At 46.7% G+C, this 17,759-nt stretch overlaps 1 protein-coding gene across 1 annotated transcript in view; it reads left to right on the top strand.

The window, feature by feature from the left end:
* The window catches only part of Eprs (glutamyl-prolyl-tRNA synthetase), a 61,358-nt gene that overhangs the window by 31,810 nt on the left and 11,789 nt on the right, over positions 1-17,759 (top strand). The window contains exons 14-20 of the mRNA XM_004626879.2: positions 864-1,000; positions 1,862-2,069; positions 2,820-2,932; positions 4,647-4,764; positions 7,584-7,943; positions 13,841-14,074; positions 15,862-16,124. Coding sequence (XP_004626936.1) covers positions 864-1,000; positions 1,862-2,069; positions 2,820-2,932; positions 4,647-4,764; positions 7,584-7,943; positions 13,841-14,074; positions 15,862-16,124 — 1,433 coding nt within the window. The remainder of the gene's footprint in view (positions 1-863; positions 1,001-1,861; positions 2,070-2,819; positions 2,933-4,646; positions 4,765-7,583; positions 7,944-13,840; positions 14,075-15,861; positions 16,125-17,759) is intronic.

Here is a 17,759-nt window from a genome sequence, read left to right as displayed (position 1 = left end):
CTTTTTTTTTCTAAGTTCTTTGAATATTATAGGTGTGTAAACTCAGCAAAATATTCTAAAATGGGAGTGGTTTTTATATTCAACAGTACTTGTCAGGATTTGGTGCCAAATGAAGTCAATATTATTATGGATTTCCTGTGGAAGAAATTTAATAGCACAGAGTGCGCCTCACAGCAGAGCTGTGCTCAGCACTTTCTGCTCTGCAGCAGGAGCATAGTACTGTGCAGAAAAACCTCAGCACTTGTTGGAGCCGCCGAGAGCCAAGCGTGGCACTCTTGTATTCAGGTGTGCTCTGAGATGTGTTCGGTTCATCTCGAACACATTTTCATCTGTCTGTAAAGCAGAGCATTAGGCCGCTGGCACTGAGTCACAGTGGGACTACAGAGCCTGCTGCAGTGTCTGCTCTGCTGTGGGCTTACCTTTGCAGTCACATCGGGTTCTGTGATTACAGATCTCAGGTATACCCATGATTTAGTTAAGACATGATTATCGTCTTGGGTAGGCACGACTACTGGCTTGTCAGACTTTAAGCACAAAGTAGACCAACTGTAGACCCATAGACTAACGCACGTGGGAGAATGTGCGTAGTGGAGAGCCGGTAGCGGCCAAGTTGGGACCTCTGATGAGTGCCTGTATCTGTATTTTTACTTTTTAAAAATCCATGTTTTAGAGATTTGGTCCCTAACAGTTTGAGAACACAAGGCTATTAAAATAAGTAAGTCATAGAAAACAAAGCCTGCTCCTCTCCTGTAGCAGGGCACTCATGGTAGAGGAGCACACCACTGTTAGCTGGGATGAGGTAGATGAGGGAGTGGGTGAGTGGTCCGCGCTGTGTTCAGTAATGCCTTGCTCCTGTGCCTCAGAACCCCGAGGTGGGCCTGAAGCCCGTGTGGTACAGCCCCAAGGTTCTCATTGAAGGGGCGGACGCACAGACGCTTGCTGAGGGGGAGACAGTGACCTTCATCAACTGGGGCAACATCAACATCACCAGCATTCACAGGTAAGGGCTGTCTGCTTGCTTTCAAATGACCAGGAAAGAAAGAAAGTTTTTAAAATTTACTTAACTATACATTACCTAAATCAGATCCTAGTTTACCTAATTCATTACCTCACGTTACTGAATAGTGGCTCAGTCATAGAAGTTCTATATACAAATTAAATGTTTTAGTATATGTTCTAGTGTATTCGTAGGCTATCAGAAAATCTTTCAGTTATGATATTACAGATTACTATATCCAGATATAAAAAATAACCAAAGCTCTAAGGTAGGGTCCCTTTTTATCATCATTGCATAGTTTCCTGGGAGATCGTTGGGGTAAGATTTATTTATAACTTAATCCTCACTATAAGAGGTAGCCCCTGCTCCTGCTTGCAAGTGCTTTAATATGCTGAGCTATTTGACTGACCAAGAGTTCCTTTAAAATTGGTTAATGTTGATGAATTTTATTTCCTAGTTATTGTGGCGTACAACACTTGACTTTTAGATTATGAAAATAGCGCACTTACAATTTGTTCTTGTAAACAGCAATGTTAACTAGTCATTACATATGATTGTAAGTTTGTATTTCTGATTTTATGCTCCTTAATACAGCTGACTTTAAATTCAATCATATGTCCAGGTTCTCTCATCAGATGTCTCTGGATCTGTTGTCCAGTGGATTAGCACCCTGGTAGCAGATACTATATTTTGTCTGTGAATGGATGTGTTTTACATATTATAAACTCAAATTCATGTTTGATTTGAATTTTTCAAAGAAAAATCTTGCATTTATTATGAAATAAAATAATAGTTTATTTTGTAATAACCTATTTATAATAAGTATGGTTTCTTTCTTTGAATACTTTTCAATCTTCTCCCTAGAAATGCAGATGGAAAAATTGTATCTCTTGATGGAAAATTGAACTTGGAGAATAAAGACTATAAGAAAACCACTAAGGTCACCTGGCTTGCAGAGACTGCACGGGCTCTTCCTGTCCCGACCATCTGCGTCACTTACGAGCACTTGATCACAAAGCCAGTGCTGGGGAAGGATGAGGACTTCAAGCAGTACGTCAACAGGGACAGCAAGGTAATCTGTGCAACAAAACCATGTTGACTCCCTATTGCCTGTTAACGAGGCTTTCCTTCAGAATTTTTAAAATTAATATTAAATATTTTTGACTTCTCAAGCAAAATAGAAACGCTCTGTAGGCTTCTGTGTAAATAAGCATATGTGAGCGCATAAAGGAAAACACGGTGAAGCTCCGCATGCTGTCCAAGGACAGCCAGCCAGGGACGGGTTGCCCAGCTGCCGGGCACCGCCCAGCCCGGCCCAGCCTGCATGTCTTTTCCGTTTCAGTTTGCACTTATGTTGGGAAGGGTAGGTGTTGTCATAGGACTGTGGCCTGGTTATTTAACAGTTTCCTGAAGCCAGTCAGTTTATAAGTGTTAATTTCTTAAATGTGGTAAGTATGCTGAATGCCATGATGCACACCTGGAGCTTTAGCTGCATAGGAGGGCAGGGCAGGAGATCTACAAGTCTGAGGTCAGACTGAGCATGTTAGTGGACCCTGCCTTAAGATAGAAGAGAGAGGGCTGGCGGTGCAGCTTAGTGGCAGAGCATGCGCCTTGGGTGTGCAGGGCCTTGGTCAGTGCTTAGCATTACCTCCAGAAACCACGTAGATGCCGCTACAGTTTTGCTATGTATGTGTAGTCATGAACTTCTTCATAGATGTGTTTAAAATGGGTTTCTCCCAGCTACTGAAAAGACTGCCTTTATTTCAGACTTGCCTTAATTCTGAAAATAGAAAAGTGATTTGGTCTCACGTTGTCTTTGTAGCGTGAAGAACTAATGCTGGGGGATCCCTGCCTTAAGGACCTGAAGAAAGGAGACATTATTCAGCTCCAGCGGAGAGGCTTCTTTATCTGTGACCAGCCATATGAGCCCGTCAGGTGAGGAGCGCAGTGTACGTCTGTAGGGACAGGCTTGCGGTGCTTCTCAGGAGGAGGAATTGTTACTGCTTTGTGACGGTCTTGACGTGCAGTACAGGCTGGGCTTGAACTCACTGTGTGGTCCAGGTTGGCTTTGAACTCAGGGTAATCCTCCTGCTTTAGACTTCGGTGTGCCAGGATTATAGGAGTGTGCCACCACACCTGGTTTATGAGGAATAATTCATTTTATTTAATTTTTTTCCCCCACAATGAGGAATAATTTAAAAGCTAAGCCTTCACCAAGTGCCGTACCTGACAGAATTCTACTCCATGTGATCTGGTCTTCTGTATTTAGTAGTTTAGACTTCCAAAGTGATAGCTTTGAAACAGTGAACCATTTAGTTCTCTCTGCTCGCTGGGTGGCAGCAGGAGGATCCCCGGAGCCCAGGAGTTGAAGGCCAGCCTGAGGGATACAGTGAGACTCTGCTGTGGAGAGAGGTACAGTTCACAGAAGCGGGGAAGGACTTGTATGTATCTCTTGATAAAGAACTTGTGTCCAGAATATGAAGAAGCTTTGCAACACATGAGCGAAAATAACCCAACTAAAATGAGCAGAAGAGTTGAAAAGATACTTCATCAGAGCTTATATTCATCGTAGTATGAGAAGGTGCTCAGCATTGTTAGTTATTTAGGAAATGCAGACTGGACTACAGGTCAGCTAAGATACAGACCAGTGGTGACTGTTAGTGGCTCATAGGAGGGAAGCTCCAGCCCCCTCTTATCAGGTAGGTTGGGAAGAGCATGGTCACGTTAGCAGTCAGGCAAAAACTTGTACACCCAGTACTCAGAGTTAGCTGCCAAAAAGTTGAGAGAACCCCAAATGTTTGTAACTGATGCATACATGGCCCCATGTCCATGTCATGAATATTTTCTTTAAAATAAATGAAATACTGATTTGAATCATGCTGTCATGAATCAGAGTGAAAGAAGCTGGTCACAATAGACCCTGTGTCCCATGATTCCAATTTCATGCCATCCAGGGCCCTGCCTTGCTGGCAGCAGTGAGGGCAGGAGGTCTTCCTGACACTGTGAAAATGATGTGAAGTAGCACAGTGGTGGCGGCATGGTGTCATGTGACCATGAGGTGTTACTCAGAAGGAATGGATGTTTTGGATGGGAATTATATCAGTAAATACATGGAGATAAAGTCCTACTGTTCCCTGATTGTTCACACTTTCACCACACAATTTGAAGACATCTTTTCCTTATGAGTAGCCTCAGGGACGAGACTGTGTATTACTGATATTACTATATCTGTCACAATTGAGAAACAGGGCCAGAGAGACAGCTCAGTGGCGTAAGCACCTGCTTAGCAAGCCTGAGGTCCTGAGTTTGATCCCCAGTACAAAAAACAATATATAAATAAAATTTTAAAAAATAGAGAAACATACCTTTCACGAAATTTTTGTGCTTGGCAGATGAGGTGTAGTGTGTAGATGCATCCCTTCAAGTCAGGGGCACACTGACATGCACTCATAAAGTGGAAGGCTGGTTTTTACTCGTGTGTTGCTGCTCTGAAATGACTCTAAAGAGCCTTTGATCTGAGTTGTCAGAGGATGGACTGTTAATGCTTTGAAAAGCATAAACTCTGTGCTTTGAATTTTTCTGGGGATTCAGTTTTACTTGCTGGTTAATACATTCAAGGAAACATTTTGTCCTTTCATTTTCTCTTTAGCCCGTATAGTTGCAAGGAAGCCCCCTGCGTTTTGATATATATTCCTGATGGACATACAAAGGAAATGCCAACATCTGGGTCAAAGGGAAAGACCAAAGGAGAAACCACAAAACCTGAGGTAATGGTGACATGATGGCACCTAAGTCTATACTCGGTGGCCTTTCTGTCCTAGTTTTTAGACGCATCTTCTTACGTTTGACACTAATTGCAAACTACTTGAGCTACTATTTATGTTTCTTGAAACAGGGTCTCAGTGTGTAGACCAGGTCAGCCTTGAGCCTGTCTAGCCCAGCCTTGAGTTCACGATTCCTCTTCTTGATTGCTGTTGTGGAGACGACAGTTATGGACCATCAGAAAAACCTGGCACAATTTTGTTTGTTTTTCTTTTCGTGCAGGGTCTCACTACGCAGCTCTGACTCGTAGTGATCCTATTTTCTGCCTCCCTACTGCTGGGATTATAGGTGTGTGCCACCACGCCCAGACTACAAAACAAGTTTTTTTAAAGGATAATCTTATGTCAAAAAGAAGAAGGCTAGATGAAAAGAATATGTTTAGCAAAGTTGTGCTCTCCTGATGGCAGTGAAGGGCAGTGGGCCCTTGTTCTCTGACTGTCCGTTCTCGTTGAATCATGTTGCACTGAGGAGATGGATGGTGTGTGGACGCCCTGTTCCCGGCTTCCTAGTGAGGAACAGCATGGTTCTCTGGCCCCTGGCTTCCTGCCGGTGCCCTCCCAGCCTCCCCCGGGGCCGTGTGGAGAAGAGCCGCTGTGTGTGGGGTTGGTGAGAGGAAACGCTGTGTGCTAGGCACTTGTCTCCTGGCCGTGGAAGACGACTGTAGCCAAATTCTGTGGTTCAGCCCTTGGAGGTAAGGGAATCTCCGCAGAGCGAGATAGGAACCCAGCTGCAGCCAGGGCCAGGACCTTCTTGTGGATTCGACTTTGTCCTCGTCGAGCACGTGTGGACTGTAGAGGGCTGAGTGCAGCTGGTGGTGCATGCCGGCGCCTCACACTCGCTCTCTTTGTAGCATTACTTCTTTTCTGAAGTATTTTCGTGATTCTCCAGGCTCAATGAAATTCCCAACACTCCCCTCATTAAGTAGTTAAATAGAAGCAATTACATACATATTTGTTTTAATAATGTGGCCATTTAAAAAATAATACCTATAGGGCTGGTGAGATGGCTCAGTGGTCTAAAGCACCTACTTAGAACAAGCTTAGCAAAGCCCAGGGACCGCGGTTCAATCCCCAGCACCACATGCCAGCCAGCCCCGCCCCCTGGTGGGCTGAGCTGGCCACACACACGCACACACACACACACAAATAAATAAAAAATTTTTTAAAAAAATAATACCTATAAATTGAAGAAAAAAATTTAAATTTCATTCTGAAAACATTTTAATATTTTGTCCTTAAGTATTAACTTTTAATTTTTCCCTTTTTTGTACTGGGAATTGAAAAAAAAAAACAAACAAAAAAACCCCCAAACTTGCGCCTACCAGTCAGGTGCTGTGCCCCTGAGCTGTCCCCCGGTTAATTTTTCATTCTTACAGTGATACACATGGAAAGAAAAAGTATTATTTCTTTCTTGACCCTTACACTCAGATTGCTTATTTCTTGTCCATGTTGGGTTTTCTTTTTCTTTTTTTTTTTGCTGGCTCAGCCCACCTTAGGTGGGGGTCTGGTGCGGCATGTAGTGCTGGGGATCGATCCGCGGTCCCCTGCACCTGACTGAGTTTACCCAAGCAGGCACTTTGGACGGCTGAGCTATCCCACCAGCCCCATGTTGGGTTTTCATTTGACATTGGGTTTTTAGCCTAGCAGTTCAGGAAAAGGAATACAGCACTCTATAATGTTAATCCTGGGCTACTGAGAGGTGGCCGAGCATGCGGTGCTTGGTGGATGTCAGGTGTATTCCGCCAGCACCCCACGGGGCTCCTGAGCTTGCTGTAGTACCTGGTAGCATCTCAGTCTGTAATTTGGGGTCCATGGATTTTGTCAGGTTGGGGGTTCATTGAAGATTTGACAGTGGTGCAGAGATTTCTTGAAAACCATTCACAACGTGGATGAGATTATTTGGAACGTTAGGTGGCAAACCATTGAGGAACGTCATGGGGAAGGCTCGGTGATGTGAGCTAGGTTTGTTGGTTTGGAGCCAGAGTTCTACTGTGTAATCCAGGCCAGGCTTAAATTAGATATAACAGCCTCAAACATAAGATCCTCCTGCTTCCGCCTCCTATACACTGGGATTAGAGGCATGTGCTGCTGTACCCAAGTAGAAGCTGCATTCAAAGTTGGAAAGGTTGGAGCCGGGAGGATGGCGTGCTGGGCTAAAGAAGGCTGACACTGAGCATGAAGAGTGGCATGTTTGCTCACCTGAGGCGATACAGGGAGTATCTGGAGCTTTGTTGCGTATCCACACCCAGGAGCGTGGGTGTCCGTGCATGCTTGCTGTTACGCAGAGGTGCCGCTCCACGGTGAGCGGGGATGATTGCGTCCCAGCATTTCGTGGCGCTGCTTCCTAATCAGCATCTAGATACAGCTCAGCTTGTGAAAGAGCATGGAGAGTGACACCTGCTTCTTATTCTCAGCCTCTCTGATGAGGGGCCTCCCAGGGACGTGGCGCCGCCTCTTTCCCATCGCCAAGCCCCCGTGTGTCTGCACGTAGTTAACGCAGGGTCGCGCTGAAGTGCTTTCTCGGCAGTGCTGGGCTCAGGCGAGGTAGCTGTGTTGCAGCCGCTTTCATTAGTCCCTAGAGAAAACATGGAGGTTTTCTCCATTTTTTTTCTATGATAAAAATGCTTTAGTGAATGTTCGTGTACCTTTACCTGTTTTTACTTGGCTTTTTCCTTAGGATACATTTTTGGGGTCTGTTTAATATAGGTTTTTTGGGAGACGTTTACTGTGAACTAATCATTCTACTTTTGGCTGTCTGTCTGTAGGTGAGTCCTCCTCTTAAGGAAAGAGCAGCACCTCCTGTGAATAAGTCTTGCACCATGTCTGAGGATTCCCTGGCCCTTCACAGGAGAGTGGCTGTCCAAGGGGACATGGTGCGGGAATTGAAGGCCAGAAAAGCACCCAAGGAAGACATAGATGCGGCGGTGAAGCAGCTGCTGGCTTTGAAAGTGGAATACAAGGAGAAGACTGGCCAGGAATATAAACCTGCGAGCCCTCCTGCGGCAGGAGCTCAGGATGTTTCTTCTCAGGCGCCCACTGCTCTTCAGGAAGGCAGGACCCTGTACGACAGAGTTGCTGCACAGGGGGAGCTAGTTCGAAGGCTAAAGGCTGAGAAAGCCCTTCAGGTCAGTGGGCTGGCAGAGGCCGGGGTGCCTGTTTTGTATGTCAGACAGTGGCATGGAGTGCAGCTTGCCAAGGAGTCTTCTAATAAAGTAGATCGTTTCCAGGTTCCTGCTGGCACCCTGAGCGGCAGCACTCCACCCCTGCTGAGAGCTGGGCTCTGGGCCTGCGAATGAGAAGCTGGGGTGGAGGTGCTGGGAAGACCCCAGGAACTCGGGGTGTGGGGTGGGCGACTGGAGCTGCATGTGCTGTGGCAGGAAGGGTGTTTGGGTGTTGTGGGTTGAGTGTAGCTTAGTGGGCGTGGGTGGGAATGCACACACTGAAGCAGGAGAAACAAGTGGGCAGCAGAGTGTGGTACAGAGCCTTCTGAGAGCAGATCCATGGTTCTCAGCTCTGCGTCACAGCTGCTGCAAGCTTGCCCCTTTGGGCCTAGCCCTGGCACAGAACTGCATTTCCCGAAGTTGAGAGGCGCTGACATCGCAGAGCTGCTGCTGTAGAGATGTTGGCCCTTTGCTAAAGACGGCGAGGGGCACGGTGGAAGCTGTGTTCAGGAAATAGCAGCTGGTGGGTCAGAGAGTGTTTGACTGGTGACTGTCTCAGACTCTTTAGCAGGGACCATGAGATATATAAATGTCACTGCTGTGTGTGCATGGGCGGAGGTGCTGAGGGTAGCGTGGGGTCACTTGCCATAAGCAGGGGACAAAGGGAACAGCACCATGAGAGAGGATGGTCATGTTTAGTGAAAGGGTAATGGTTCTGCTCTGGCTGTGGCCTGCTTCTCAAACAGGAGCAAGTAAACAGACTAACTCAGCTACCTCTGTCCCTGATGAGCTGCCACAAGTGGTAACGTGGGCTGCAGCTTCCCAGAGAGCTGCACTGGTGTCCGGAGTGAGGACATGAGGTATGGGTTCTGTGCTGTAGGGGCAGGTGGCTGGGCCTGCAGCTGGAGGCGGGCACCCCGACGCTCATCCACAAGCACTGTGTGCCTCTGCTTGGGGGTGGAGGCTCTCTGCGGGCACTGACGTTTTCCTGTGTCCGCTGTGAGCCAGGGGAAGTCTTCGCTCCTTATCTCTAACATGCCTTCGGGTCCTGCACAGCTGTGGGCACCCATGAAGGTTTGGCTGCAGGGAACAAGGCTGCTTTGGGTGTGGGATGTCATCCTTGTGTCATCTGCCACAGGGTGACAGGGACAGTAACTGTAGACTCCTTCATGGACACAATTGCAGGGAGGATGTCAGTCTTCACATTTCTTTATTCTGGACAGAGTACATTGAAATTCTGAACCAGTGTTTATTCCTTTAGTTGTGTGTCAGGCAACAGTCACCTCCGCGTCCTGGCCTGTGGAGTTAGTGCTGCGTGTCATACAGTCACAGACAAGCATGGTCAAGCTATGGAAAGTCAGTAGGTGGGGACCACGGACCTCGGTGTCCTGGAGATTGGGTGGGTACTTGGACCAGGTGTTTGCATGCTGTAGTGTCATGTGATGCTGGAAGATCAGAGTCTCTTGGTTTTTTTTCGTTAAACCATCCTGCGTAGCAGCCTCACTGTATGTGAGGTCGCTGCTTGTTCTCCGGATGCTAACACCAGGCAGCAGTACTGCCTTTTATTTATTTAATATATTTCATTATTTTTGTTTATGTATTTGGTACAGGGCCTCACTATGCACCTTGGACTCGTAGTGATCCTCCTGTCTCAGCCTCCCCAGTGCTGGGATTACAGGTGTGCACTACCATGCCTGGTTTTGATGGTACATTCAGGGTTCTGGGGCTGGCATGGGTGGGTATTGAACTCGGGACCTTGTGCTTGCCAGGCAGGTGCTTAGCGCTGCCTTTAGAGGATGGACTGGTATGGGTGGGCCTGCTGTGCAGCCTGCTTCTGACCCCAATGTCCCGATGGTCACAGAGCCCTGCTTTTGCTCACTCCTTTCTGGTAGTAGCCAGTGGGCCACCAAAGATGAAGGCGACTTCTCAGGTTCGCAGAGCCCTCCCTTGCCTTCTTACTGGTTCTCAGGTAGAGGGCGAGGTGGCAGGGTGTCCTTGACTGGTGGCTGTGGTGTGGTCGGTGGCCATGCAGTGGAGCCTCCCAGTGTGTTGCGCAGTGTTCACTGTTGGGCTTGGTGACAAGGAAGGTGGTCTCTGAACATACAAGAGGAAAGGCTTTTGAGTTACGGGCAGACTTTTCTTGCTCTTTTTTTTTTTCTTTGTGTTTCAGGGTGAGATGGCACTTCTGCAGAAAAACTTCTAAGCATAAAGACAATATAAGTCAAAAAGACGAGCCAGGAGTAAAACCTGCCTGTTCAGGGTGCCTTTTGTTTTTCTTTTTTTGGCTCAGTAGAATAAGCGCTTGCCTGGCAAGCACAAGGGCTTGAATTCAATCCCCGGTTCCATTTTTTAAAGGTTTTTTTTTTGGTCCTCAAATGCCTTCAGGGCACTTTTGGCCAACGGGAGGGTTGTGAGGTTCGAACTCCAGCAACCTGAGGCTGACAGCTTTGTGGAAGCAGCCACTTAAAGGACTGAGCTAGGGCCAGGCCCCCTTTTTTTTAAATATCAGTACGGGGGATTGAACCTCGGGTCTTTCCCATTGAGCTGCATTCCTTTTTTGAGGCAAGTTCTCAACTAAGTCATTAAATTGCCCAGGCTGCATTTGAATTTGTGAGCCTCCTGCCTCAGCCTCTTGAGTGCTGAGATTACAGACATGTGCTACCATATCCCGCCTGCCTTTCTTCCACCCATTTTCTTCTCTTTTCTTTCCGTACCAGGGATTGAACTCAGAACCATGTACCTGCCAAGCAGGCACTTGTGCCACTGAACTTTATCCCTAGCTCTTTACACCTCCCAGTTTTGAATTGTAATTTTAAGATTTTTATTTTTGTATCTTAGGGAAGGGTCTATAGGGTGTTCAGGGTCTTACTACTAGATTGGACTCGTAGTGATCTGCCCTTTTACAGCCTCTCAAGAGTGCCCCAGGGGTGCAGCCAGCAGGCAGGTCCAGGGATTGAACCAATCCCTGGCCTCTGAGCCTGTCGTGTTTTTTTTTTTTTTTTAATTTAATCTTTTATTTATTTATTGGATACATGATCTCCCTACGCAGCTTGGATTTACAGTGGTCCTCCTGTGTCAGCCTCCCCAGCACTGGGATTATAGGCATGCACCACCATGTCTGGTTTTGGGCCCCAGGAGGTGTGCCTGGGGTTCTGGGGCTGGCATGCCATGTGATACTGGGGATCAAACCCAGGTCCTTGCACTTGGCAGGCAGGCGCTTAGACTAAGCTGTCTGCCTGCCTCTGCGTCTTGAGTGCGGGGAAGTGCAGGTCTGCATCTCTGTGCTTGGCATTGTGAGCACTCTTATGTGAACACGCATTCTGGCTGCACATCTTCCCGGAAGTCTTTGTGTGGGTTGTTTCTTGCTAATCTTATAGCAGCAGTTATTATGGAAAACTTCCTACGTAGTGGCATGAGGTCGGACACCCGGGGCTCAGCCTTGAGCGCGCGCTCAGCCCTCTGTGGCACCGCGTCTGGCTTTCCTTCGCACCTGGTTTCACGTGCAAAACAAACTAGTAAGAGGGTATTTGCTTCCCTCCTTCACTTCTTTTTTTCTTTCTTTCTTTCTTTTTTTTTTTTTTTGGCGGAACCGGGGATTGAACTCAGGTCCTTGAGCTTGCCAGGGAAGCGCTTATTCCACTGAGCCATCTCCCCAGCCCTCCCTCCTTCACTTCTGTTTTGTGTGTTTTCAGAGACATATTTAGAGTACTACGCGGCTCTTGGAAAGCAGTGTTCTCCACAGGTGGGTGGGTCACCGCTTCCTGTCTCTCTCCCACAGTGCTGTGCGGGCTGGCCTGAGCTCTGGAGCAGATCCCGGCTCCACTGCTTACCGTGCAGCTCGGATGAGTGCTTGAGCTCCCACGCCTGCTGCTTCTGTAGCGTGTGGAAGAAGATTATATTTGGAAAATGAAGATAACTCAGGCAAGGCACTTAGCAGTGTCTGGCACAGAATAAACAAGCCTTATTTTTGTATTCACAATTCTAATTCTTTCAAGAATCTTTGAGTACTTTCCAAATCATCAGGGAAAATTGCGTAGTGATTACTATAATTCTTCTTTTGAGAAAAAGAAACATACATAATTTTTTTTTTCCCTCCCTTCCTTGCTCTCTCCTGGTAAGGATTCAATATCTGGAAATCTCATTCAGTAATGAAATAGTTTGTTCACCTTAATTAACTGTCTTATATGTCAGATTAAAATCTTGTCAAACAAGGGAGTGTTGTTATTTTGCTGTGTTAAAACCAGACCTCTTGGACCGGCCAAACAGCCCAGCGGATTAAAGCGCCTGCAAGCAGGCACGGGGCTGGGGGCAGGGGTTTTAATCCCCTAGTCTGCTGTGCCGGCTCTGACTCCTGGGGCACGCTGATGTGCACCTGTAATCCCAGCTCTTGGGAGGTGGTAAACAGGCGGATCACTATGAGTCCGATCTAGTAGTGAGACCTCAACACCCTGTAGACCTTTCCCTAAAAATACAAAAAAAAACCCCAAAAAACAAAAAACCCAGACCTTTTGCCTTCAGATGCTCGTGTTTGCTTATAGTGTAAAAGAGAACTTCTTTCACGTGGTCCTCTTTTCCTAGAGATGTGGGCAGTTTCTTGTTTTCTGTTTCCATCCTTGTAGCTCATGGAAGTTGCCTTCCTGTTGGTTGCTTGCCTGTACTCTTTTCTTAGATAAAGTAGGTTTTGCTGTGAAGTAACTGCGGATTCTGTCGCCAGAGTAGGCCCAAGCCTACTCTGGTCCCAGCCAGATGCCTGCTGCCCTGGGCTCCTCTTCCTCCTTTTGCCTGCTTCCTGGTGACATGGACAGAGGCGGGCAGACAGCGAGACATCGGGGTTTACAGTCTCTGAACACAGTGAAGCAGCAGAGACTGCAGGGGCTCTGGAGCTGCATGGCGCTTCTGGGCTTCCTCCAGGCTCCTCAGCCTCTGGGGCCCTGGTCTGCACCTGCAGGAGCAGTGAGCTTGTTGGGATGATGCGGAAGAGTGCTGTGGGGTGCTTTATCCTTAGTCCTTTCTCAGGTGTGTAGTTGCAGCTCCATCATTTGAGTAAGGCGCCCACTTCAAGCCCCTTGCCTACATTGCCAGCTTCTCTGGGAGTGTCACATCAGTGTTTTGGGCTGTGTGTGTCATGGAAGTTCAGAGGTGGAAATACACGGAGGAGGGCCTAATTGGAAACGCCTGATACTTTCTTACTTCGTTGGAAACTTAAGCATGTAACTGTGTTTTGGTTCAGCTTATACTTTTTTCCTAGTGCTAAGGTCCAGGAGGATGGAGGGTTGTATGTGTGAAGCCACTGCGATCTTTATCCTGATTTTGTGAACTGTGACTTTGCTGTTTACAGAATCAGGGCCTGACATGGGCAGTTCACATTGGTGTCTGTTTTCATAAGGCAGAATGTGTATACGTGGTTATTTTTATGACTGTATGAGAGTGTGTGTGATTTATATTGTTAACTTTTTGTTACCTTTATGTGCTCTTTGGGCTGGTGATCTAACATGGCTTCCCTGGGCCTTGTTTCCGTCGAGTTTGGCTCCGGGACCATTTGGGTACCAGAATCAGAGGAGGCTCCAGTGCCCCGTACAAAGTAGTGCAGGGTGTGCATGTAACCTCCGCACGTCCCTCCTGCTGTATGCCGCAGCAGGGCGTGTGATATGTGACCACTGTGCTGTCGGGAACCATGACAGGGACCGAGTCCGGACGTGCTCAGTGCAGAGAGCCGATGTTTCTCAGATATACTCAGTCCTCAGAGAATGTGCGGAGACAGGGCTGGATGCTTTTTGGTGATGATAAAGATTTTGCTGTCACACTGACATTTTCAGAAAGTTTAGGAATTAATATGTATCTCTTTTCTCCTTCTGTCTCAGGCTAAGATAAATGAAGCTGTCGCGTGCTTACTGTCCCTGAAAGCTGCTTACAAAGAACAAACTGGGAAGGACTACGTGCCCGGCCAGCCGCCTCCGGCCCCCAACCCAGAGTCCCTCCCGGCCAGAGACCATGAGCCTGCTGGCCCGGACACTGCTGAGGCCAGGGCACTGTATGACAGAGTAGCTGCTCAGGGAGAAGTGGTTCGAAAACTTAAAGCTGAAAAAGCTTCTACGGTTAGCATTGTATTTTCTTTGCATATTTTTGTCGTTTGCTTTTCTCGTGCTTTTCTTTGCCTAAAACATTTTTTATCCCTGTTAGCTAATTTTTCTTACTTCACTTCTCAACTCTTTTATTTATTTATTTATTTATGAATTTAGGATAGGGTATATAGGGTGTACGGGGTCTCACTAGGTAACTTGGACTCAGGGATTTTCCTGTTTTCATCTTCCCAAGTGCTGGGATTACAGGCGTGTGCCACCATGCCCAATAATCGCTGTCTCAGCCTGCCCCAGGGCAGGGCCAGCATGGCACTCCAGGGATTGAACCCCGGCTGCTGCACTCTGCCTAAGCAGGCCGCTGAGCTATCTGGCTGCCCCTCAGTTCTCAATTTTATTAATTTATTTATTTTTTAATTTTCATTGAATTGAATATTTTTTTAAAATTTTATTTATTTATATGTGTGTGTGGGCTGGTGAGATGGCTCAGTGGTCTAAAGCACCTACTTAGAACAAGCTTGGCAAAACAGAGGGACTGCGGTTCAATCCCCCAGCACCACATGCCAGCCAGCCCCGCCCCCTGGTGGGCTGAGCTGGCCACACACACACACACACACACACACAAAAAAAAAAAAAAAAAAAAGTTTGTATATGTGTATGTGGCCAGCTCAGCCCACCAGGGGGCGGGGCCGGCTGGCACGTTCTGCTGGGGGATTGAACCGCGGTCCCTGTGCTTTGCTAAGCTTGTTCTAAGTAGGTGCTTTAGACCACTGAGCCATCTCATCAGCCCAGTTCTCAACTCTTATCTTGACCAATAAAGAAACTTCAGGCAGTTTTTGCCCTGAGATGAGCCTGGATCTTTTCATATGACACTGACCTTCCCAGGCATAGCACTTAAGGACACTATTTTAATTGTCTGTTGACTTTTTTTTTTCTTGTTTGTTTGTTTGTTTTTTGATACTAGGGGATCAAACTCAGGACCTTGTGTTTGCCAGGCAAGTGCTGTGGCACTGAACTGTATCCCCCATCCTTATCGGTGAAATTGTCCCTTTTCTGCTGATCTGTGAGGTCCCAGATTTTTGGGACTTGGACCCAGTGGTGCCTTCCACCTTGTAGACCCTTCATATTTGGTTGATTCTCCTACAGCTCTGTCAGTCTCAAGTAGACTTTTATCTTGAACTCTAATATGGATTATTTATTTTTTTGCCAAGTCCCATGTGTGGAAAACAGGAAGTTGTCATAGGTTTTGAGGTTTAGTTATGTGGAATTCTGATTACTGCCATTGCTATGCTTGTGAAATGTTTATTTATTTATTTATTTATTTAATGTATTTAGTACAGGGACTACAGGTCAACAGGGTCTTGCTACACATATCGGACTTGTAGTGATCCTCCTGTTTTCAGCCTCCCAAGTGCCGGGATATGGGCAGGCACCAGCATGCCCAGTTTCAATTGCTGTCTCAACTCGCCCCTGGGGTGGGGCCAGCTTGGCAAGCCAGGGTTTGAACCCCAGCCGCTGTGCTCTGCTTCAGCAGGCGCTTTAATACGCTGAGTTATCAGGCCAGTCCTAAAGTGTTTAGCACATACCACTTAATGGCTTTCCCTTGAGATTCTATGTATTGATCTTATTTTGTTTCCCTAAGTATTTATGAAAATTGAAATGACCATGCCTGGTGACTAGTGTTGGACAGTGCAGCCACAGATTCTGGTATCTTGCAAGCCCATCTGGCATACTTTGTCGCGCATGTGTGGTGTGTGTCTGGGACAATGAATGTGACTTTGATATACCCTTCCCTTTCTGCTCAGGATCAGGTGGACCCCGCTGTGCAGGTGCTGCTGCAGCTGAAGGCGCAGTACAAGGCCCTGGCGGGAGTGGAGTATAAGCCTGTATCTACCACTGGGGCTGAGGACAGAGGCAAGAAGAAGAAAGAAAAGGAAAACAAATCTGAAAAGCAGAATAAGTCTCAAACACCAAGTGACAGCCAAGGGAAAGAGCCTTCTAAAAGCCAGGGCAGCGGGGTGGCGCCCAGTGGTGCAGGAGAAGGACAGGGCCCCAAGAAGCAGACGCGGTAAGCAGATGCTGCTACACACACACGACCAGGGAGCACTCTGAAGGAATCCAGTGCTTACACCAGTTTTTAAATCTGGAAGTCAGATGAGACACGTTCTGCTCTTAATATTGCTATAGTTATATTCTAGAAACTCCAAAACTAGAAATGCTGTGGTCTCAGGCATGGTGGGAAGGGGCTGCCCACGCTGCACCTGCCGACATGGGAAGTGCGAACGGATTCAAGCTTTTTATCCCTCTCTTTTAACCACACATTGTTTTGCACCCTAGAATTTTTTCAAGGGAAACTTCCACAGGAACCAAACTTTATTTCAATAATATTTTTAAATTTATTATTTAAATATAAAACAAATCTGAATTAAAAACAACAGTGAGCTGTTTATTCTTTTTAGGGTATTTCAATCTGTTTGAGACTGTCTTTTTTTTTTTTTTTTTTTTTTGCGGAACTGGAGATTGAACTCAGGCCCTTGTGCTTGCAAGGCGAGTGCTTGTTCCACTGAGCCATCTCCCCTAGGGTATTTCAATCTGTTTGAGTAATGTCATTTTCTTGTCTATAAGTCCCGTCCCAAATTAGAACTTTGTGATGTATTCCCTTTAATGGCTTAAGAAGAAAATACTATTATTGAAAGACTTTGGTTTTAGATTTCTTTAGATGAATTTTAAATTCTGTTCCCTCTTGTGTACATACTGTCTCCTGGAATAAGACAGTGCAGCTGTCATTCTCTCCACTTACAGTTAGATGGTGAGAGTTAGGGAACAGCAGAGAGAGGACAGACTTGGCACCATTTGCCTTCATATTGCTTAGGAAGGGGCTGAGTTCCCCATGAACATTTATTTGGTTGAGACGTGGCAATAAAACAGTGAAGAATGCTAATACATTAGTCTTTTTTTTTTTTTTTTTTTTGGCAGAACCAGGAATTGAATTCAGGCCCTTGCCAGGGAAGCGCTTATTCTACTGAGCCATCTCCCCGGGCCCTTTTCATGTATTTTGTACAGGGTCTCACTATGTAGGTCAGACTCATAGTGATCTTCCTGTTTTCAGCCTCCTAAGTGCTGCGATCACAGGGGCGCGCCACCACACCCAGTCTCAATTGCCATCTCAGTGCCCCAGGGGTGGGGCTGACACGCACTCGGGGGATCGAACCCCGGCTGCTGTGTTCTGTCTAAGCAGGCACTTTAGTCTGCTGAGCTATTTGGCTAGCCCAAGAACGCTCATGTAAATATATTAAAAATTTAAGTCAATGCAGCCTTATTTGCAAAGTCTGAAAGATACACTCTCTCCTTTGGGAAGGGGCCTACTGGAGGTCAGACCCAGGGCCTTCATATCGAGTTACTTTCCTAGTTCTTCTTTATTTTTTATTCTGAGACAAGGTCTAAGTTGCTCAGTCATCTAGGGTGGCTTCAAGTTTGAAACCTCCTGCCTCAGCCCCCCAGAGCATGCCATTACAGGTGCATGCCACCACTCCTGGCTTTAAATAATGTATTTTCAATAAAACATAAATAGTGGGTAGATCTTCATATGTAGATCATGAAACCAAAGTTCCCTGGGGAGTTGATATTTTAAAAGAGAAGATTATTGTCTAGAATAGTTTTTATTGCAGGTGAAATATACAGGATCAACCACCACATTTTTTTT

The sequence above is a fragment of the Octodon degus genome, unplaced genomic scaffold (assembly GCF_000260255.1).
Source record: "Octodon degus isolate 3935 unplaced genomic scaffold, OctDeg1.0 scaffold00017, whole genome shotgun sequence".
NCBI classification, from domain to species: Eukaryota; Metazoa; Chordata; class Mammalia; order Rodentia; family Octodontidae; genus Octodon; species Octodon degus.
The sequence above is the reverse complement of the archived record's forward strand: the minus strand, read 5'-3'. Positions and strand labels throughout refer to the sequence as shown.